The sequence below is a fragment of the Panthera uncia genome, chromosome A2 (genome assembly GCF_023721935.1).
Source record: "Panthera uncia isolate 11264 chromosome A2, Puncia_PCG_1.0, whole genome shotgun sequence".
Taxonomy (NCBI): Eukaryota; Metazoa; Chordata; class Mammalia; order Carnivora; family Felidae; genus Panthera; species Panthera uncia.
The window spans coordinates 53074457-53094038 of record NC_064816.1 but is presented as its reverse complement, the minus strand read 5'-3'; the positions used below and the strand labels follow the sequence as shown (position 1 = coordinate 53094038).

The 19582-nt window shown below is 42.5% G+C and overlaps 1 protein-coding gene across 8 annotated transcripts in view; it reads left to right on the top strand.

The window, feature by feature from the left end:
- The first annotated feature begins 1979 nt into the window (after window positions 1-1979).
- The window catches only part of CA2H3orf20 (chromosome A2 C3orf20 homolog), a 95043-nt gene continuing 77440 nt past the window's right edge, over window positions 1980-19582 (top strand). For 5 of the 8 annotated variants that reach the window (XM_049641054.1, XM_049641053.1, XM_049641052.1 and 2 more), the window contains exons 1-6: window positions 2205-3374; window positions 8609-8671; window positions 11524-11580; window positions 11837-12494; window positions 13251-13391; window positions 18442-18561. In XM_049641054.1, the coding sequence (XP_049497011.1) occupies window positions 12023-12494; window positions 13251-13391; window positions 18442-18561 (733 nt within the window). In that variant the 5' untranslated portion in view covers window positions 2205-3374; window positions 8609-8671; window positions 11524-11580; window positions 11837-12022. Of the gene's footprint in view, window positions 2067-2204; window positions 3375-8608; window positions 8672-11523; window positions 11581-11836; window positions 12495-13250; window positions 13392-18441; window positions 18562-19582 lie in introns of those variants that run through there. The other 3 variants (XM_049641048.1, XM_049641051.1, XM_049641050.1) reach the window with 3 other exon arrangements.

The window sequence follows — 19582 nt, the reverse complement described above, 5'->3', positions numbered from 1 at the left end:
CTTGGCTTACCTAGATTTAAGTGTTCCATTCCTTTCCTTTTGCAGATACTAGAGTGCAGCTTTCTTTGTTCCAAGGATTCAGCTTCCGTATCAATTCCATATCTGTCGGGAGGTGTGTTAGGCTGTCAAAGTGGCAAATGAGGGGACACTGTGTGGGGCAAAGTGATCTAGTCTCCAAGAGGACCATGAAGCTGGTGGACTATTAAGTAATAACATTTGAAATAAGATCAGAGAGGAGAACTTCATAATCCAGAAAGGTAGAGGTTGAAGTCACTTATCTTGTCATCCCATCCTAAATGATGGTTGTCACCACACATGCCTAGTGGGCATTTGGTAAGTGTATGTAGAGTCCCTGGGGCACATGTGGAGGCTGCTCAGCCTAGTCAGAGAGTGAGATGCTTCTTAGCTTAAGGGTTAGTTTTTCAGCTGGGCCTGCCTGTCTGTTGCGTCCACTGTAGGCCCTCATCACTCTCAGGAGCCAAGTCACATCAGAAGTCTGATTGGAATAGACCTGAGCTGGAGTAAGAGGCAGGGAGGTCCCTTTGTCTTTACTAACAATGAGCAGAGCTCCAGAAGCATTTCCTGTGCCCGCTGCACCTCCGTGTCTTTACAGCTGCAGACAAGCAGTGGGAGTTGGCCCATAGGACTCCCTGTAAGAATGTGCTAGAGCAGGTCTTTTAGGTGCCAGAAGGAGCCTGCACTCTTGGGGCTCTGATGCACATAGTCTCAGTGGTATTGATGGGAATGCCCCCTTCTCATTACAGATTGCAAACTGCAGTGCAGAGAAGGTCAATGACTTGTCCAAGGTCATGTAGCATCCGTATGGCAGCTCTGGGACTTCAGGGCAGTTTATTTAGGCTCATGTTTGCTCTAGCCTCACTTTCTCCAGTGCCATCTGCTCTCAGTCTTGTCCCAGTTATCAAATAGTATTAGATGAAAATCCCAGATTCTTGCAAACTTAACCTCTGAACTCCATGTCAAAGGCAAAGTTGCCTGCCCTATTAAGGGTCATTCTGTCAGCCTGATCAGGCAAATACCTCTTCAAAAAAAATTTTTTTAATGTTTATTTTTTGAGAGCGTGAGTGGGGGAGGGGCAGAGAGCGAGGGAGACACAGACTCTGAAGCAGGCTCCAGGCTCTGAGCTCTCAGTACAGAGCCCCATGTAGGGCTTGAACTCGTGAACCATGAGATCAGGACCTGAGCTGAAGCCAGACACTTAACCGACTGAGCCACCCAGGCGTCCCAGGCAAATACTTCTTTTTAAAAAAATATACATTAATATCAACTGACCCAGTCACATTTTTTGCAAAACTTGATAAGCTGATCCTAAAATTGGTATGGAATTGAGACGCAGAGTATCCAAAACAATCTTAAAAAAGAACAAAGTTGGAGGACTCGCACTTCCTAATTTCAAGACTTACTACAAGCTACAGGAATCAAAGCAGTGCAGTACTGACCTAGATCCATGGACTAGTGTTGAGTCCAAAAATAAATCCTTATTTCTGTGGTCAGTTGAGTTTTGACAGTGGTGCCAAGGCCATCCAATGGGGTAAAGGATAGTTTCTTCAGATGATTTTGGGACAACTATCTGCATGCAAAAGAATGAATTTGGACCCACAACTCAGACCATAAACAAAACCAACTCATTGTCAAAATGGATCAAAGACCTAAACATAGGAACTAAAGCTACAAAACCAACTGAAACAGCTTGTAGTACAAAGGGAGAGGGACAAAAAAGGAAAATTGGAATACTAGAGAGGAAAAATAGAAATAATAGTTCACTGGAATCCTAAGAAAACAAAAAAATGGAAGGGAAGAACGAAAACAATAGACAAATGAGAACAATGGAAAGAACGTGTTTATGAGGTAGAGCAGAAGGACTTGAGAGCTGATTGTGGAGAACAGGCGGGAAGGCCAGCCAGACAGCAGTAAGCCCAGGCCTGTGGGAGTAGCGGTCATGAGCAGGATCCCCAAATAACCTTTCATCGTTGCCCAGAATGGCCCAACCTAGGGTGGATGGCGAAGCAGTCTGCTCTTTGGCTTATGGTCACTGTCGACTAATAACTGTAAGTCGGATGTCCTCTAGGATGTCAAGACTATATAAACATTTCTAATCCTCTCTTAGCATACATGTAGTTGTTTCATGAGCCCAGTTAACATCCTCTTCCTTTTCAGACCCAGAGCTGAAGTGTTAGTTTTACCGGTTCTTGTGGGCCTGTTTTGTACACATGTATCCAGCAGATGGCGTTCAAGTCCTCAAGACTTCAGATCACTCTAGAACAGCACTGCCCCATAGAAATAGGATGTGAGCCCTCTGTCATTTTCAGTTTTCTGGGACCCACATTACAAAAGTGTAATTAATTTTATTGTATACTTTATTTAGTATATCCAAAATATTTCAACACTCCATATTAAAAAAATATTGAAATATTTTACATTTGTTTTCACACCAAGTGTTCAAAATCAACTGCAAATCCTCCATGGTACGTCTCAATTCGGATGCTAAGTTTTCATCAGGAGTACTCAATCTGTATTTATATGTCATAAAACATACAGGAAAAAGTAGACTCACACATCCACATTGTTGCAAAAAGACAAACATTTTTAAGTTTGCCAGTAACTGAATCCAATATCAAGTCATAATACAATTTTAGTTCTTAGTCATACTAGCCACATTTCAGATGCTCAAAAGACACGTGTCTAGGGCTACTGTCCAGCACAGTACAACTCTACATGATCTGTTTTTATACACTTTATGGTCTGACCACACCTACTCCTCCCATTAGCAGCTAAAGGACTGATAAACATTTCTTCCAGGCATACGTTAAGCATTCAAGATATTATGGCAGTGTTTCACTTGAAGGCAAGGAGCAGTGAAATCTGTCAGAAAACATGACCACACCTTATTCATATCTTTGTAGAGCTAAGCGGAATGTTTTGGATCAGAAATTGCTTTGAATTACTTGTTTTCATTGTAATCTTTCCTCCGGGCCTTTGTGTGTTTTGATACAGTTCATTTGAATTGGCTAAATAAATCATTTTGTTTGCTTGCAAAATTCCCAAAGGAGAAACTTTAAATCCATATACATGAGATTTCTGCTATGTTTAGCCGTACATTTGCCAAAGACTTGTGGGATCATTTATTTCTTCTTAAAGCCATAGTGCAGCCTGCAGGATGGTTTTCAGCTAACCTTGTTGTGACATAGAGACGAGGCGGTAGAATTTAGAATTTGGAGCAGGGGTGGGTACTGGTCTTTACAGTTAACCCAAAATAGATCAGCCACGCCGTATGCGTGTAGTTTCTTTTTTAGCCTGTAAATTGAACTAAGTCAGTTATATGCCAAGCAATTCCTGTAAAAAACAACATGGCTAAGGTAAGTGATAATGATTGAAAAGAATTTGTTGACCCACTGAAAACTGGGAGAGAGAATGAAACCCCCCCGGCCCTCCCGCCCGGTCCTTGCCTTGGTGAGGCATTTTGCTAGTGTAGGTTGTGAACGTCTAGCTTAATGTTTATAGTTTGGGGTCGGTGGGGAAGAGACTGATGTGATGGGTGTAGATCATTGTCTAGGAAAACTGGAAAATTCATGGAATGAAGCAAGGTGTTTTAGTGAAAACCTATCATTCAGGCCCAATATTGATCTGTTACCCTGTTTCTTAAATCCTGGGCTCCATTTACATATTCATGCATGGTAAATGTATGTTTGTTCAGTGACGGGATTGGTCAGAAATACTACTTCTTTTTCATCCTTAATTTAAAAAATTTCTTTCTCCACATTTCTTTTTTTTTTTTTTAATTTTTTTTTTCAACGTTTTTTATTTATTTTTGGGACAGAGAGAGACAGAGCATGAACGGGGGAGGGGCAGAGAGAGAGGGAGACACAGAATCGGAAACAGGCTCCAGGCTCCGAGCCATCAGCCCAGAGCCTGACGCGGGGCTCGAACTCACGGACCGCGAGATCGTGACCTGGCTGAAGTCGGACGCTTAACCGACTGCGCCACCCAGGCGCCCCATCTTTCTCCACATTTCTAACTACCACGTTCTTCCTAATTCTGAAAGCTCACCTGCTTGGTGGCAGTTTTGCCTGGTGATAAGCATTTTCCCTGGGGTACATTGTATTCTGTTCCTGTTTCTTTTCTTTGCTTTTTTTTTTTTTTTTTTTTAGGTTTTTTTTTTTTTTTTTTTTTGGGAGGGGGAGTATATGTGTGTGCAAGTAGGGGAAGGGCAGAGAGAGAGAGGGAGAGAGAGAATCCCAAGCAGGCTCCACACCGTGCAGAGCCCGATGTAGGGCTCGATCTCAGGAACCACGAAATCGTGACCTGAGCTGAAGTGGGATGCTTAATTGTCTGAGCTACTCAGGCGCCCGCCCCTCTGTTTCTGTTTCTGGGAGTTATCAGCAATTAGGCTTCCTTGAACTTGAATATGAGGAGTAGTTTTAGATACTCGACCCCTCAGCGCCCCTTCCCTGCCCCACACCTCTCTGCACATGTTGTTCAGGGTTGTTTATGAAAAACAGAAACACAAAAATAGGTTCTGCTCATAGCCGGTTCTCCCAGGTCACAAACATGTCTGAGAATGGCACTGCTGTTTTTGTAGGAGACCCAAGATTTACTGTCTTCAGTAATCAATAGATTTTTTTTAATCAAGGTATAATTTACATACAACATATTAGTTTCATTGTGCACCATAATGGTTTAATATTTGTATGTATCGTGAAGTGATCACCATAACGAGTCTAGGTATCATCCATCACCACACCTAGTTGCTGAATTCTTTTTCTCGTGATGAGAACTTCTGAAGTCTACTGTCTTAGCAACTTTCAAATATGTAATCCAGTGTTAACTGTAGTCACCATCCTGTACGTTACATCCCCATGGCTTGCTTATTTGATAACTGGAACTTGGCAGTTTTTGACTCCCTTTATCCGTTTCATCCATTCCATCCTCTGCCTGTGGCAATCACCAATCTGTTCTCTGTCCCTGTGAGCTTGGTTTTTGTTTTTGTTTTGTATTTGTTTTAGATTCCACATGTAAGAGATCATAGGGTATTTGCCTCTCTGACTTCTTTCACTTAGCGTAATGCTCTCAGAGCCCACCCGCGTTGTGGCAGGATTTCCTTATTTTTGTGGCTGAATAATACTCCACTGTATATAAATCTTCTTTCTCCGTTCACCCATCGATGGACACTTAGGTTGCTTCCATATCTTGGCTATTGTAAATAATGCTGCAGTTAACACATGACTGCGTATATCTTTTCCAGTTAGTGTTTTTGTTTTCTTTGGATAAATACCCAGAAGTGGAATTCCTGGATCATATGGTAGTTCAATTTTTAATTTTTTGAGGAGCCTCCATATTGTTTTCCATAGTGGCTGCACCTGTTTACATTCCCACTGTGTACCAAGGTTCCAGTTTTTTCAAATTCTCCCCAACACCTGTTATTTTTTGTCTTTTTGATAATAGTTATTCTCACAGGTGTGACGTGACATACCCCATTGTGGTTTTGATTTGCATTTCCCTGATGTTGAGCATTTTTTCATAATTTGCAAAGATCTTTACCTTAGGAAAGGCTTTTTGTCCCTGCTTCCAATGACCAGCATAAGTTTTAAGGTATACGTAACCAATGTAAACATAACATTAAAAAAATTTTTTTAACATGTTTGAAACTGAGCTGCTCAGATATTTTTAATTGGTACCTGATAGTTCATCAGATTCATCTGCATCATTGTTAAACCCTTCTTCAGTTGTTGGCTGGGTGCATTATTTCAGTATTAGGAATGAAGTGGCTATAGGCATCTTTTTTGTTTGGCTCAGCCAGCATTGGTCTTTATTCCAGTAGCTTCTCTCCTTTTAAATCATCCCTTTGGGCATTATTTTCAGAAGTGAGATTACTGGGTCAAAGGGACGATCATTTTTATGTTCCTTGATGGGTCTTGCCGGGAGACCATCTTAATAAGGGCCCTTGATGTCGTGATAAATCTCCCTGGTGGAGGATGCAGGTGGTTTGCAAGTGAATTCTGCTCTAGGATAAGCAGTGACCATAAGGTTTCAGTCTCCTGTGTAAACCTTCCTCGGTGGCAGGTGGTTAAGCTTGATCATGTGCGCTGGCCCCCACTCTGCTTCCTCTCAGATCACTTCTCTCTCCAGCTCAGCCCTTTCTTCTTCTCATCTGCCTAGAGAATTCAGGCATCTGTCGAGAACATGCTTTCTATATTGAATAGCAGAGAGGACAGTGTCTGTTAATTTTCCTAGTCCCATCTCCACCTCTTTTGTGCACTGAGTGAGGGCTCATTCTCATGCCTGTCCTAGCCTAAAGCTGGGCTTGCTCACTGATTGCAGGCACACAGTTACATCTGCACTGCTTTCTGTCTTTATCAAAGCATTTCTGATTAAAACTACAGACAGCCAGAAACTAGAGAAAATAGCAAAGAAAGCCAGGACCAGGTGACCTGAGAGGGCTAAGTTTACAGCTTTTTGTTTTTAAGTATACAGCTGTATAAACTTCTAAAAGACATATTCTTGGGTCAGTGCCAATAATGGGAAGGAAGGATGCCCGTTTTTCTTCTAAACCTACACCCGATTCCTCACCCCCCGCCCAGCTTCCTTCTGATTACATGCACTTGCTTTTCCCAAAGCCTGTTCAGAACTTTCCCACTTTTCACCCGTGTTCTGCTTGTGCTCAGCTTGCTGTGTCTGTATTTTTCAAGTACCCTTCTGGGTGCACCAAGGACTAGAAATCCCTTTGTCCTGTAGGCAGAAATCAGGGTGCTGTGATTCAGTTCCTCTCCTTGGCTAATCTCTACAGCAGCTGGGCTTCTTACACTCCTTCCCACCACACTGCCAGCCCCTGGGAGGAGTACCCTAAAATACAGACGCCACCTCTGCTGGCAGTCCTTCCATGGTTTCCCATCACCTGCAAGATGAAGTCCAGGCTCGTCATTTTACAGCTGGCCCCTTTCTGCCCCTCCCATGCACGGCCCCTCCCCACTCGACACTAACCCATCACCTGCTCTACTTACTTCCAGTTCCCCAAACTTGCCAGGCAGTTTAGAGCCTCTGCCCTGAGCAAGTGTCGTTCCCATCACCTGGAATGCTCTTCCTCACCTTGTTTCCTAGTCAGCTTGTCTCCGGAGCAGTTTCTGTCATTTCCATCGTGCAACCTTTTTGGACCGCTCCAAATAATTTCCGTTTGCTATTTAACAGTCATTGAGCACTTAACTGTGTGCTAGGAGTTGCGCCAACCCTGTACGTGCATCACCGCACTTACTCCTCACAGTCCTGGGAGGTGGGGACTAGTGCCCTTGAGAATATCACACAGATCCAAGTGCTGGGTTCAAGGTCACCTAGCCTAAGCTCTTCACTACCCAGTGGTAACTATCTTCTCTGGGCTTCCGTTCTGCCTTGCAGAGAGCACTCTGACTTGTCATTGTAGCTTTGTGTGCGTGCTTCTCCCCTCAGATCTATCCTCTGGGACAGAGCAGCCAGACAGTAAGTAAATGGAATGAAGAAGCCCCTGGGCCTGTGGTCATCTTCTATATGTTTTATAAACTTATTGCATGATCCTTTCATTTCTTTGTGGGAGGTGTTTCTTGAAACTTTGCTTATGGCCACCTGCATGGGTCTTTCAGGCTATTCATGGGACTTCGATGCCACAAATAGTTTTCAGTTGCTTATAGCAGCACTGTAGTTAATAATATGGACACTATGAAAGAGAGAGAAGACACGGCCCCTGCTCTTCATTTGCAGAGATGAGATTTGCCACATGGGATACAATTAGTGATTAAAGACAATACATTTGAATATTTGATTGCATAACATGCAAATTCTTTGGCATGACCTTCTTTGGCAAGGCCTTTGGTGATCTGATGCGAGACCACTTTTCCAACTTTGTCTACTATTCTCCCATAGACCCCAATCATGCTGATGTGTTTTGCAGTGCTCTGAGCCCACCATGCTTTCGATGCTTCTGTTCCCATGTACATATTGTTCCTTTTGCCTAGAATGCCTTCTCCTTCCCATTTGCGTAGCAACCTCCGCTCGTCTTTTATAACCATCTTCAGTGCTGCTTCCATTAGATCCTTTTCTTTGGGTTTTCATGGCCTGTGTATATTTTTCTGTAGTGTGACCCTTATCCTATAGTCTATGAGTCAATTTTGTTCTAAGTCCGACCTGCCTGTTAAACGTTGAGCTAGTTGAGGGCAAGGCCCATGTCTCAGTGATGGAAAAATGAATGACCAAATCATAAAAAATGTTTACATAGAAAGGAGGGTGGGATGGTGTTCCAACATGGCTGGTTGTCAGTCAGGAATCACACTTGACTGCAAGGATAGAGATCTGAATAAAGTGGTTCATTCTGCCCTGTGAAACCAGTTTAGAGGTCGGTGGCCGAGTGTTGGTGTGGGGGTGTCGCTGTGTCATCAGGAGCCCAGGCTCTGGCGCTCTGCTCAGCCCCCTTTAATGCGTGGCTTCCCTCTCCAAGGTAACCTCCTGGTTGCTTGAGCTACAGAGAGGAGGAAAGAGAAGGGCTGTGAGGAAAGAGCAAGTCCATGAAGGTAGCTTCCTGTAAAAACATGTCTCAGGGTCCTACCCAGAAGCTCTGCTTTCATTTCAGAGGCCAGAATTTAGTCACATCTAGCTGAATTTTGAAGAGATAAATATATGGCAATAAATACAGGTAAGTAGAAATTATAAATATAATATTTATGTTGATTATATTATCATACTTAAATATAATGTAAATATAATAAGTGTATGGTAATAGCAAATTTTAAATGACATTTTTCTTTTAAAAAAAACAGCTTTTAGGTGCAAATGGACTCTTCTATAAAGAAGATATAAATTGGTCAATAAACACACAAAAAGATGCTCACCATCATTAGGCATTAGGAAAATGCTAATCAGAATCACAATGAGATGCCACTTCACACCCTCTAGAATGGCTCTAGAATCAAAAAGACATAGTAACAAGTGTTCACAAGGACCTGGATTAATTACAATCCTCCTACATTGCTGGTGGGACTGTAAAGTGGTGTAGCCACTTTGGAAACCAGTCTGATGGTCCAAAATGTTAAACATTGAGTTGCCATATGACCTGGCAATTTCACTTCTAGATATACACCCAGGAGAGTGAAGACATCCATCCACGCAAAAACTTGTACACGAGTGTTCATAGTATTACTATTCATGATAGCCCAAAGTAGAAGCAACCAAAATGTCCGTCAAATAATGAGTGGATCAACAAATTGTGGTCTATCCATATAATGGGATATTATTCTGCCATAAAAATGAATGACGTACTGACACATTCTGTGACATGGATGAACCTTGAAAACATGCTGACTGAAAGAAGACAGTCACAAAAGACAACATAGTGTATGATTCCATTTATGTGGAATGCCAAGAACAGGCAAATCTATAGACAGAAACTAGATTAGTGGTTGCCTAGGAGTGAGGGGGAATGGGGAGCGATTGCTAATGAATGTCTCTTGGGGATGATGAAAATGTTCTAAAATTAGATAGTGGTGTTCATTGCACAACTTTGAATATACTAAAAACCACCGTACACTTTTAAAAGGGTGAATTGTATGGCGTGTGAATTATACCTCAATAAAGTCACTTTAAAAACCAGCTTTTATCTGTTTGTAAGACTTATCTTCAAAGTTAACTTCAAAAGAAATGAACTGGTAGGGAGGGTGGGGAGAAGTTCCCCAAACCAGTTAACATTTCAAGGACTGTATTTGTCTTCTCTTCATTTGAGACTTAGCTTAAAAAAAAAAAAAAAAAAAAAAAAAAATCTGCCTTGCTTGGTCAGGGTCAGATCCATCTGGCTGGTTGCCCAGATGATGGAGATTCTGAGTGGTTTCTTTGTTCTGCAGACTTCTCATTTAAAATATGAACTATTTTTTTCTGAGTCTCCAAAGCTGAGGAATAGAGATGCCAGGGGTCAGCAAATAGACATAGGAAGCCACTTCTCTGTAAACCAGGATGTCATAAGGGTTTGCTCTATGGAGCTCTTGTTCCTTGGGGATTTTGTTGCTGATAGATGGGCAGAGGCAGCTCGAAGGCCGTGGGGAAATCACAGTGTGCTTGGACAGCTTCTGTGCCAAGACTTTGCATATAGGCAACTCCTGCCTGATCAGGAGCTCTGTCTCCCTAAGCCTCTGATTCCTCATCAGTGAATTGGGAAAGTGAATAATCTCACCCCGGGGTGGTCGCACCAGATCGTGGCCCTGAGCGTGCTCTGGTATATGCTGGCTGTATACCCCACGGGTGACTTTGGGGTGGCTCCAGGGGGCATGGTTTGAGAAATGAAAGAGGGAAGATTGGCAGGAGAAGAGGCACCTTGGACATCGTGGGGGAGTGGTTGTCAGGATGGAAGGTAGAAGTGATGATTGGAAGGCTGTGGTGACAAGGATTGCCAGAAGGCACTGGCCAGCAGTCCTTCCTCAGCCGGTGTTACTGGTGTGCTGGTTGGGGGCCACTGAAGTCAGACCACAGGGGCAGCTGGCCTGCATGGCATGGAAAATGCTGGCAAAGGTGGTGGGGGAGGACCCTACCCCGTCTGCTCTAAGCTTCCCTTAGGTCAGCTTTTGTGACATGTTCTGGATTCTTCAGCATCTTTTGCAGAGGCTCATATTCTCACAAAGCCCCTCTGGAATTAAAAAGAAATAAATGATCCTTTTCGTGTAGTGCAAGATTAAGAAGTGGACTTTACATCTTTTGTCAATGTATTTTAGACTGATATGCTACTAAAGAATGTCCTTATGGGGTTCATTTTGATTAGATAAATGAAACTTTCAGATCTGATTACAAAACCCTTGAAGTCTATCTGTGGATTTTCCCAGCTATTTTTGTGTTTATCAAACTGTTCTTCACACTCCCTCTCTTCAATTGGTGTTCCATTTTTTTAAGTTGATTTTTTTTTCTTAGTAATCTCTATACTCAGTGAGCTTTAACTCGTGACCTCAAGATCAAGAGTCACATGCTCTTCTGACTGAGCCAGCCAGGCACTCCAACCAGTGGTCTATTTTTGATATATATTGATAAAATATGAATAAAACACAATTTAGAAGTAAGGGTAACAACCACCATAGCAACTAATGGTGTTTAGATGACCCAGACACAAATATGCTTCTTTGCTACCCCACACATGTCTACTTGATGAGCATGCAGAGCCCTCAAGAAATTCTATTAAAGTGGGGAAATATTTATTATAGTTCATTGATTTTAAGATAGGCATTTCCCCCATTTTAACATCTCTTAAATTGTGATATGTCTTGTAGTCAGTGGCATCTTACATTGATTTTTTTTTCTTTCTTGTACGATGGTGCATCTTACAATCAATTGCTTAAAACCTTGCTTTGATGAAATGTGGCCAATATTAGTCATTGAATTGAGAAAATGTATTCTCTGTCTGCCCTTGGATGTACATGTTGAATGATTGCATGCCCACACTTGCATCACCACCAGGAACTTCCACATCACCCTCTCCAGACAGCCAATAAAGCATCTTTTTGTTCTTTGCAGATTTTTATTACTAAATTACAAGAAGATCTCTCGCTCTCAGGTCTCTAACTATAAAAGGTACGGTGGAACCTTTCGCCCTTCCCCATCCTTTCCACTCCTCCAGCCCCGCAGGGTCCCTCCCAAGAGGTACTTGGTTTGTATGACTGTCCCTGGAACCATTTCTGGAATCTGGTCATCCCCAAAGGCCCTTTCCAAAGCGACTCATCAATGTGGGTTTATCTGTTGCTGTCTCTGGGAAGAAAAGGGAAGAGGGGCATCCCTTTGCCCTACTGTGTGAGGAGTGACCAGTTACTTCCTTATCCTCCCTGGATAGGACCACTGGCTCAATGACCTGTAAAGGCCATTTCAGCACTTCCATTCTGTTTGTCTCCAAGGCTTCACCTTAGGTAAGAACTTTTCACTCTCATTCACCTCTCAGGGGGCTCTGACTTTTTACAGCTGAAGGTCCATCTTATCTGAGATGGACAGTATTACCTAGCAGCATGCATACTCTAGCAACATGAACGACATCAAGAGCAACAGAGAACTGTACCAGCAATACACAGCCTTGGCCCCCAGGCTGCTGGCCCGCATCTCCAAACTGCTCATCATTTGCCGGAATGCAGGCATTTCTGTACCTAAGGGCATCAGGAACATCTTTGAGTTCACTTGGGAGGAACTCACTGCTGACCCCATGGTACCTACTGCGTCTGACATCCTGGGCCTGGAGATCAGCATTGGATCCCCACCTGTGGTGCTTATGGAATCAACCTCCATGCAGACCCCTGTCCAGAAGAAGGCACCCCCACCAGTACTACCACCTCCGTCACTGCCCACACCCACTGGGCCCGCCAGCTTCACCCGCTCTCCCACCCATGGCCATCTGGTGCACTCTAGCCGGGAAATCCTGCAGAAATTCCAGCGGCAGTCCATCCACCTGCTGACAGAGCTGCTTACCCTAAAGATGAAGGCCATGGTGGAGTCTGTATCTGGTAAGGCTGGCTCACCAGATTCTTCTCCATTTTTTCTGAGCCCAGAAGGATCTACCCAGACCGATGTGTGTGTGTCCACCACAGCCACCATAGCCCCCCCAGCCAGGTGTATAAGAATATGCTAGGGATAGGTGGCAGCCATGGGTCTGCCATAGGAATAGAACCCTGTGCCACAACCCCCCTCAAGAGTAATCCTCTCCCCCCAAAGTGTTCTCTACTTTTTTCTCCCATTCCCCCAGTATTACTGAGCTCAGATTGGAAGGTAGGCTGTGGAGAACAGTGTGAGGCCAGAGGCACTGAAGGGTGGAGTTTGTAGAAATGAAGGGTGGAGAGAGGCAACACCCAGGAAGAGGGGGTGAATTGAGAGGGCTGATTGGTGTTTAGCAAGACCATCCATGGTAAGGGTGTAACCCCAAGATCAAGGAGGGAAGATAGAGCCATATCAGTAATTGAGCCTTCTAGATGCTTCTAGAACTTTCTAGATGTTATTTTAAATACTAATGGCACCAGGACCCTGGCCTGTGGGTAGGAAGAGAGAAGGGTAAGGGGGGTAGAGAGCAAAATGCCACCTGACAGGTCTTGGGAAATCGAGACCTTTCCATTAAGGAGACCCTTCTATTAAAAGACCCTCACTTGCTTACCCTAGGAATAGAGCTTCCCTCTACCCTTATTTCCTGGGCCATTTACAGAGGTCTTTTCCTGGAAGCATTAGCCCTGTGCTGGGAGGAAAATGAGTTGCTTCAATGATTCCTTTAGTAGGCGCCAATCCTCTGGACATCACAAGGCGCTTCGTGGAGGCCAGCCTGCTCCTCCACGTCAATGCCAAGGAGATGGCTCTTGACTACCTGATCAGCACAATTGGAAAAAGTAGCTATGGTGCCGGAAAGACAGGGAAAGGTGGGTACCCAAGCTTCAGCCCTTAGAAGTTCGAATAGTGCCACTAAGAATGCAATAGAAAGGTCAAATCCCCAGTTTAAACATTTGACATCTCCAAGAGTTGAGGTGGATTCTCAAACAGAGAGATTCTGGAGCAACAGAGATTCTTAAATGCTGCAGGTGAGTATAGAAATCGGTGCAGTTCCCATGGAGAGCAGTTTGATGGTATCTGCAAGGTGGTCGATGCTCTAGCATGTGACAACTCAGCAACTTCTCTTCTAGGTCATTCCCTAGGGCTGTGCTTTTCAAACTGTCTGTGGTAAAGGACCAACTTGTAAAATTGCCGATCTCTATCTCTCGTGGACTGACGTTTTCAAAAATGTGATGTGACAGCAATGTAAAATTGGCACAGAGGTTTCTAAATGTTTACTCTTAATTTTTGTGCTCATCTGGCCATGGGCTGGTATGGATTCTCATCAGTCCACTAGCCACACTTGGCTAGTCACACTTGGCACACGTGGGCAAGAAGTTGTACCAGAATGTTTATTGCAGTACTGTTTGGAATGGCAAAAGAAAATAAAATTGAAAACAACATAAGTGTCCATCAATAGGAGGAAAACAATTGATAGTCTATTTAAACAATGGAACGTAGTGAGAAGTAAAAATCAAGCACTTGTACAGCATAGGGACTGTAGTCAATAATACTACAGTGACAGATGTGTCAGATGTGACAGAGGCGACCACACTTACTGTGATGAGCAGTTTGTAATGTGCATAAATATTGAATCACAGTATTGCACACCTGAAAGTAATATAATATTGTATGTCAACTATACTTCAATTAAAAAGAAAAAAATAATACAAAATGAAATAAGCATTAAAATGCACATATCAGTATAGATAAAATCTCAAAACACAGTGTTAAGCAAATAAAAGAAAGCAAGTTTGAGAAGGATACATTTGGTATGATACTATTTAAATAAAATTTGAAAGAATACAAGCAATATTGCTTTGGGTACAGTATAAAAGCGTGGAGGGGAATGCTGGATGCTAAGTTGGAGGAAGTGAGCATTAGAGAGGGGTGGAGGGGAATAGGATCTGGGAGACACAGTGAATCAGTTGTATCTAATGTATCTCTTAAGCATGGTGGATATACAAGTACAACTGACCCTTGTGCTGACCCCCCAAGCAGTAAAAAATCTAGATGTAACTTTTGAGTCCCTCAAAACTTAACTACTAATAGCCTAATGTAGATCAAAATTCTTACTGTTAACATAAACAGTTAACACATACTTTGTGTGTTATATGTATTATATACTGTATTCTTACAATAAAATAAGGTAGCGAAAAGAAAATTTGTTAACAAAATCCTAAGGAAGATGGGGCGCCTGGGTGGCTCAGTCGGTTAAGCATCCAACTTCAACTCAGATCATGATTTCACGGCTTGTGAGTTCGAACCCTGTGTTGGGCTCTGTGCTGACAGCTCAGAGCCTGGAGCCTGCTTCGTTTTCTGTGTCTCCCTCTCCCTCTCTCTTTGCCCCTCCCCTGCTCACGCTCTCTCTCTCTCTCTCTCTGTCTCTCAAAAATAAACATTAAAAAAATTTTTTTTAAATCCTAAGGAATAAAAAATATATTTACAGGACCGTACTATAGTTATTGAAAGAAATTCACATATAAGTGGACCCTCACAGTTCAAACCCATGTTGTTCAAAGGTCACCTGTGTTCATTTTGGATGCCTGAAAGTCATCCTGCCTGTTAGGTTTCATAGGGAAGTGTAAAAAAAATTTAAATCTCACAACCATTGACTCTCACCTGTAAAATCCATCCCTCCCTATAAAATAGCATCTCTCCCCGTCCACTCGATGTTTGTCCATCTTGGACAAACCTTTCCTTGGAGGTCAGAGCTTAAACATCTGATAATATACATGTACAGTACAAATAAATTGCATAATAAAATTGGCAGCCTTGCAGGAAAAATGTAGGATTTCATGGAGTCAGTGGAAGTGATGTTGGAAAGCTGCTGAGTCCCCATGCGAAGCCACTGACGATGGCACAGTGAGGCAAAACCAATCAGCTACTGGAGACAGGAAAATCATCTGGGGCAGCGACTCCTTGCAGAAAGGATGACTTGGGGGTCAGTTAAAAGTAAAAACTGATAAAGCCCTTGGGTATTTTTGCAAAGAAAAACAGGAAGGTACTCCTGTTTTATTGCTATCCTACAACCATTCAGGAAAAAAGAAAATCACCCCACCTCAAAAAATAAAAAAAAAAAATGACACAGTCATTTTTATTGCTTATGAGAATTAGCGTGTGCTTACGAAATCAACAAACTTTTGTTAAATACAAGGTAAAATAAAGTTATTTTGATAAATTTTGGGGTTTTTTCCTAAGCCTCGATCCAAGTATGCTTTTTTTTTCTTTTATTAAATTTTATGAAGTTTTTAATTTTAATTACAGTATATTTAACATACAGTGTTGTGTTAGTTTCAGGTGTACAATATAGTGAGTCAGCAATCCTATGCCTTGTTCAGAGCTCTTCACTTATTTCACCCCTCCCCCACCTACCTCCCCTCTGTAACCATCAGCATGTTCTCTGTACTTAAGAGTCTGTTTCTTTGTTTGTCTGTCTGTCTCTCTTTTTTCCTTCTGCTTATTTGTCTTCATGTGTCTCTTGACCATCTGGTTGTCTTTGGAGAAATGTCTGGTCATGTTTTCTGCCCATTTTTTAATTGGATTATTTATTTTTTGGTTTTCGAGTTTGTTTTCATTTTCTAAAATAAAATTCCAATTGGACTCCCCCACCCCCACCTCTGCACTATTTACCATGACCTGGAGGTCTTTGTTTTAAGGGAATTTACTCTTTGCGCATGCTGCTCAGGATCAGCTATGCCATGAAAACACTGGCCCTCTATGCTGTAACTATATACACAGATGGTTACCAGCATGCATGGAGTCCTGCATCTTGCATTCTGTGTGGAGCTTAGAGATCCATCTCATTTGTGGGGGACACTGCCTGCTGGTCTATTGCATGGGTAGGAAAGTCCCACCTGGCCCAGTGGCTCACCCTCAGACCTGCCCAAGATGCTCCCCTACCTGAATGTAGCATTCCCTTACCTTGAAAAAGAAATGGTTGTCACCATTACTATTCCACCCCATAAGGTGTTTGAGCATTCTTGCAGGGTCACAGACGTTCACCCATGATTCAGTGGCTTCCTGCCTCCCTTCTGGGTTGTGGTTAATATGGTGGAAGAGAATTTGCAGAGAACTGAGCTGAACTCTGGAAAGGCTTTGATGATTTCTGCATCCTGCTACATTAGCAGGAGTGTTCCACCACACTCCCTAAGAAATCTCTCACTTGCTGGCATGTCTGTTCCAGATGCTCCTCTTTAAACAAGCCTAGAGCTTGGGGAAAAAAAAAAAACCTAACCAACAAAATATAAATGAAGGACTGATCTGTTCTTTTTGGAAAAGCATTAATCCTAGAAGGACTTGAATTAGCTCTTACAGGGCATTAAAAAGAAGATCCAAATGCTGTTGACGTATTTTACATGACATTTGCTTTTCTGGACCCTCTTACTGCATGAGGTAGACCAAAGCTGTAACTGGGTCTGGAGTAGTCTTCCCTTAAAGCTACAGCCAGAATATACCCTTTGCTTAAGGAAGCATTTCCTTAGTGATAAGCCTGCTTCCTGCCTTTTCTCCTTTCCAGTACATACTAGTCTGCCTTGTCATGAAAGAAAACTGGACTGCTCCTTGATTTTCAGTTGTTGGCAATATTACTAAGTAAAACATATACAAAAAAGGAAAACAAATAATCTTGCCATCTTTATTTACATAATTCCTATTTTTCATTTTTGTAATCTCCTTTTTGGTTTCTCTCTCTCTCTCTCTCTCTCTCTCTCTCTCTCTCTATATATATATATATATATATATATATATATATATACTACAATTTTCCTGCCTCTCAGTTTCCTTAACTGAGAGACAAATGTTTGCCAACATAGCTATATATTTTAATAATTGTCGCTTTAATTCATTGTAGACTTTTAATGTTCAGGTTCTATTATTAACCAAATGCTTAGGTTTTCAGTTTCCTACTATTAGTATAATATGCATCGCAATATGCAAGTTCAGTTTCTATTGGTTAAGATTGATTAAGAGGGATTATTGGGGCAGAAAGTTTCAATATGTGTACAGCTCTTACCAAATACTATTTTCTAGATGGATTTTGCCTATACCAGCATGGTTGACTGGTTTTATCCCATCTTTACCAGTATTGGCTGTTGTCAGTTCATTTCTGCTAACTTAGAAGGTACTGAAAGTTATCCTGATCTTAACTTTTGTATCACTAGTGAAGGTTATTATTTGCACGTGTGCAGTCTCTGGTTATAGTCTTTATCTATTTAGGTCAGGTCTGCCATTTTCTTTAGGAATTTGAATGAACCATGATAAGTTGCTTAACATTTCCTAACAATTTCATGCCTAACCAGCGAAATGACCATATTTGGGTAAAGAATGAGTCAATGATTTGATGAAGTTTATGTAAGTATGATCACGATTTTCCGCCAGTGATGGGGGTGCTAAATTTTAATTCTCAAGTGGTCGGATATCAAATGATTCTATGTGAAACAGTGTGATTCTGCAAGAGCCTGATTTGTTGTTGAAGAAGCATCTGATTTCAGTGTCCTAGATAGAGAATAATTGGCCCAATGTTTATTCCCTCCACCTAGCGCCGCACTTATACCTGCATTTGCCCTCGCAATAATACCATCACCTTCTGTGCTTGCTGATCCCGGCTCCCTGTGCTGGTGTCATTACTGTCTTGAGGGATACTATAGTAGGGTGAGGGGTACCGTCGGAAAGGAATCTTAAAGATTCCCCTTAATTACTCTGAGCCTGCTCATGCATTAAAAAGTCTTTTTCTTCCAAGATGTGGTTGTTTTGTAGCAATCAGGGCACTTTAGAATATCTACTCTACCATACTGTCAGAACAAAAAATGTAATACTAAATTTTTGGTTACAAGAAAAATTGAAAAGTTGAAAAAAGAGTTCCTCCATCTTCCACTCCAGATTCCTCTGTGAGCACTCCAACCATGGGTGTGAACTCACCTTACCAGCTTGTCTACGAGTCATCTACTGGCTGTCTGAGCTTTTCCCTCTCAACTGGAAGGGAAGTCAAGAAGAAAACAGGTAACAGAGGATTCCAGCAAAGAGCTCTTAGCCCATCTTTGGGGGAGGGGGTGGGGGAGGGGATAGAGGATTCCCAGTGCAGGTTGATGAGATGCTTTGATTTAGTTTTCTGATAGGAAGGGTACATGGCTGTCCTGCCTGTTGGCAGAAGCTATTGACACAGATTCTTTCCCATAAAAGTTGACACATCTCAACCCAGTCACTCCACAGTGCAGTCTCACCATTTGATTGTTTTACGTGCCCTCTGTTCCTGGTGATGTGGTTCCCTTCACACAGGACAACATCCCTATCAAACCTACATCTTCCATCCCCCTCAGTATCCCAAACTCACCCCCTCTATCAAGAGAGAGATCTATGTTGCTCCTACTCACACAGCCAGTGGGGGAACGAGTATCTGAAGAGATGTATTTGGATACCAGACCTAACAGCATGTCCCAAAGTGGGCTGATTCATGCAGAAAGAAGAGAAAGACATAGAGGGACCTGCTATCCCACGGAGGAGACACACAACAGAAAGAAAGGCTTAAGACAAAGAACAGGTGGCAGTAGACCAGATAGTATAGCAGCAACCATGCAGCCAGAACCTCCGAGAAATAAGTTGGGAGTGGAAGTGGCAAGGCAAAGTCTCATGGAATTTCCAGTTACCTTCTCCCCAACCAGCTGTGATGGCAGATGGTGGAATGGGGTAGGCAGGGAGGACTGTACTTGCAAAGTAGGTGGTGGAAGGATCAACAAAAGGTGGGAATGCTCAAAGATTGTCCAGTTGATTCTCACAGACACTGGAGGTAAGGCTGGAAGTTGAGAAGTTTGCATTTTATTTCTGACCCTGCCTCTTGCTGACTATGTGATTTGCCTTCCTCCAGGCCTCATTCTCCATATCAAGCTCCTCCTGTGTCTTCAGTTAGTGAACAAATGTTTAGTGAACAATTGCTAGTTATCATTCACTGTTCTAAATCCTGGGGGTATACATGAGGACTCTAAGACAAAGAACACCTTCCCAAATGGAACTGACATCTTCAGCT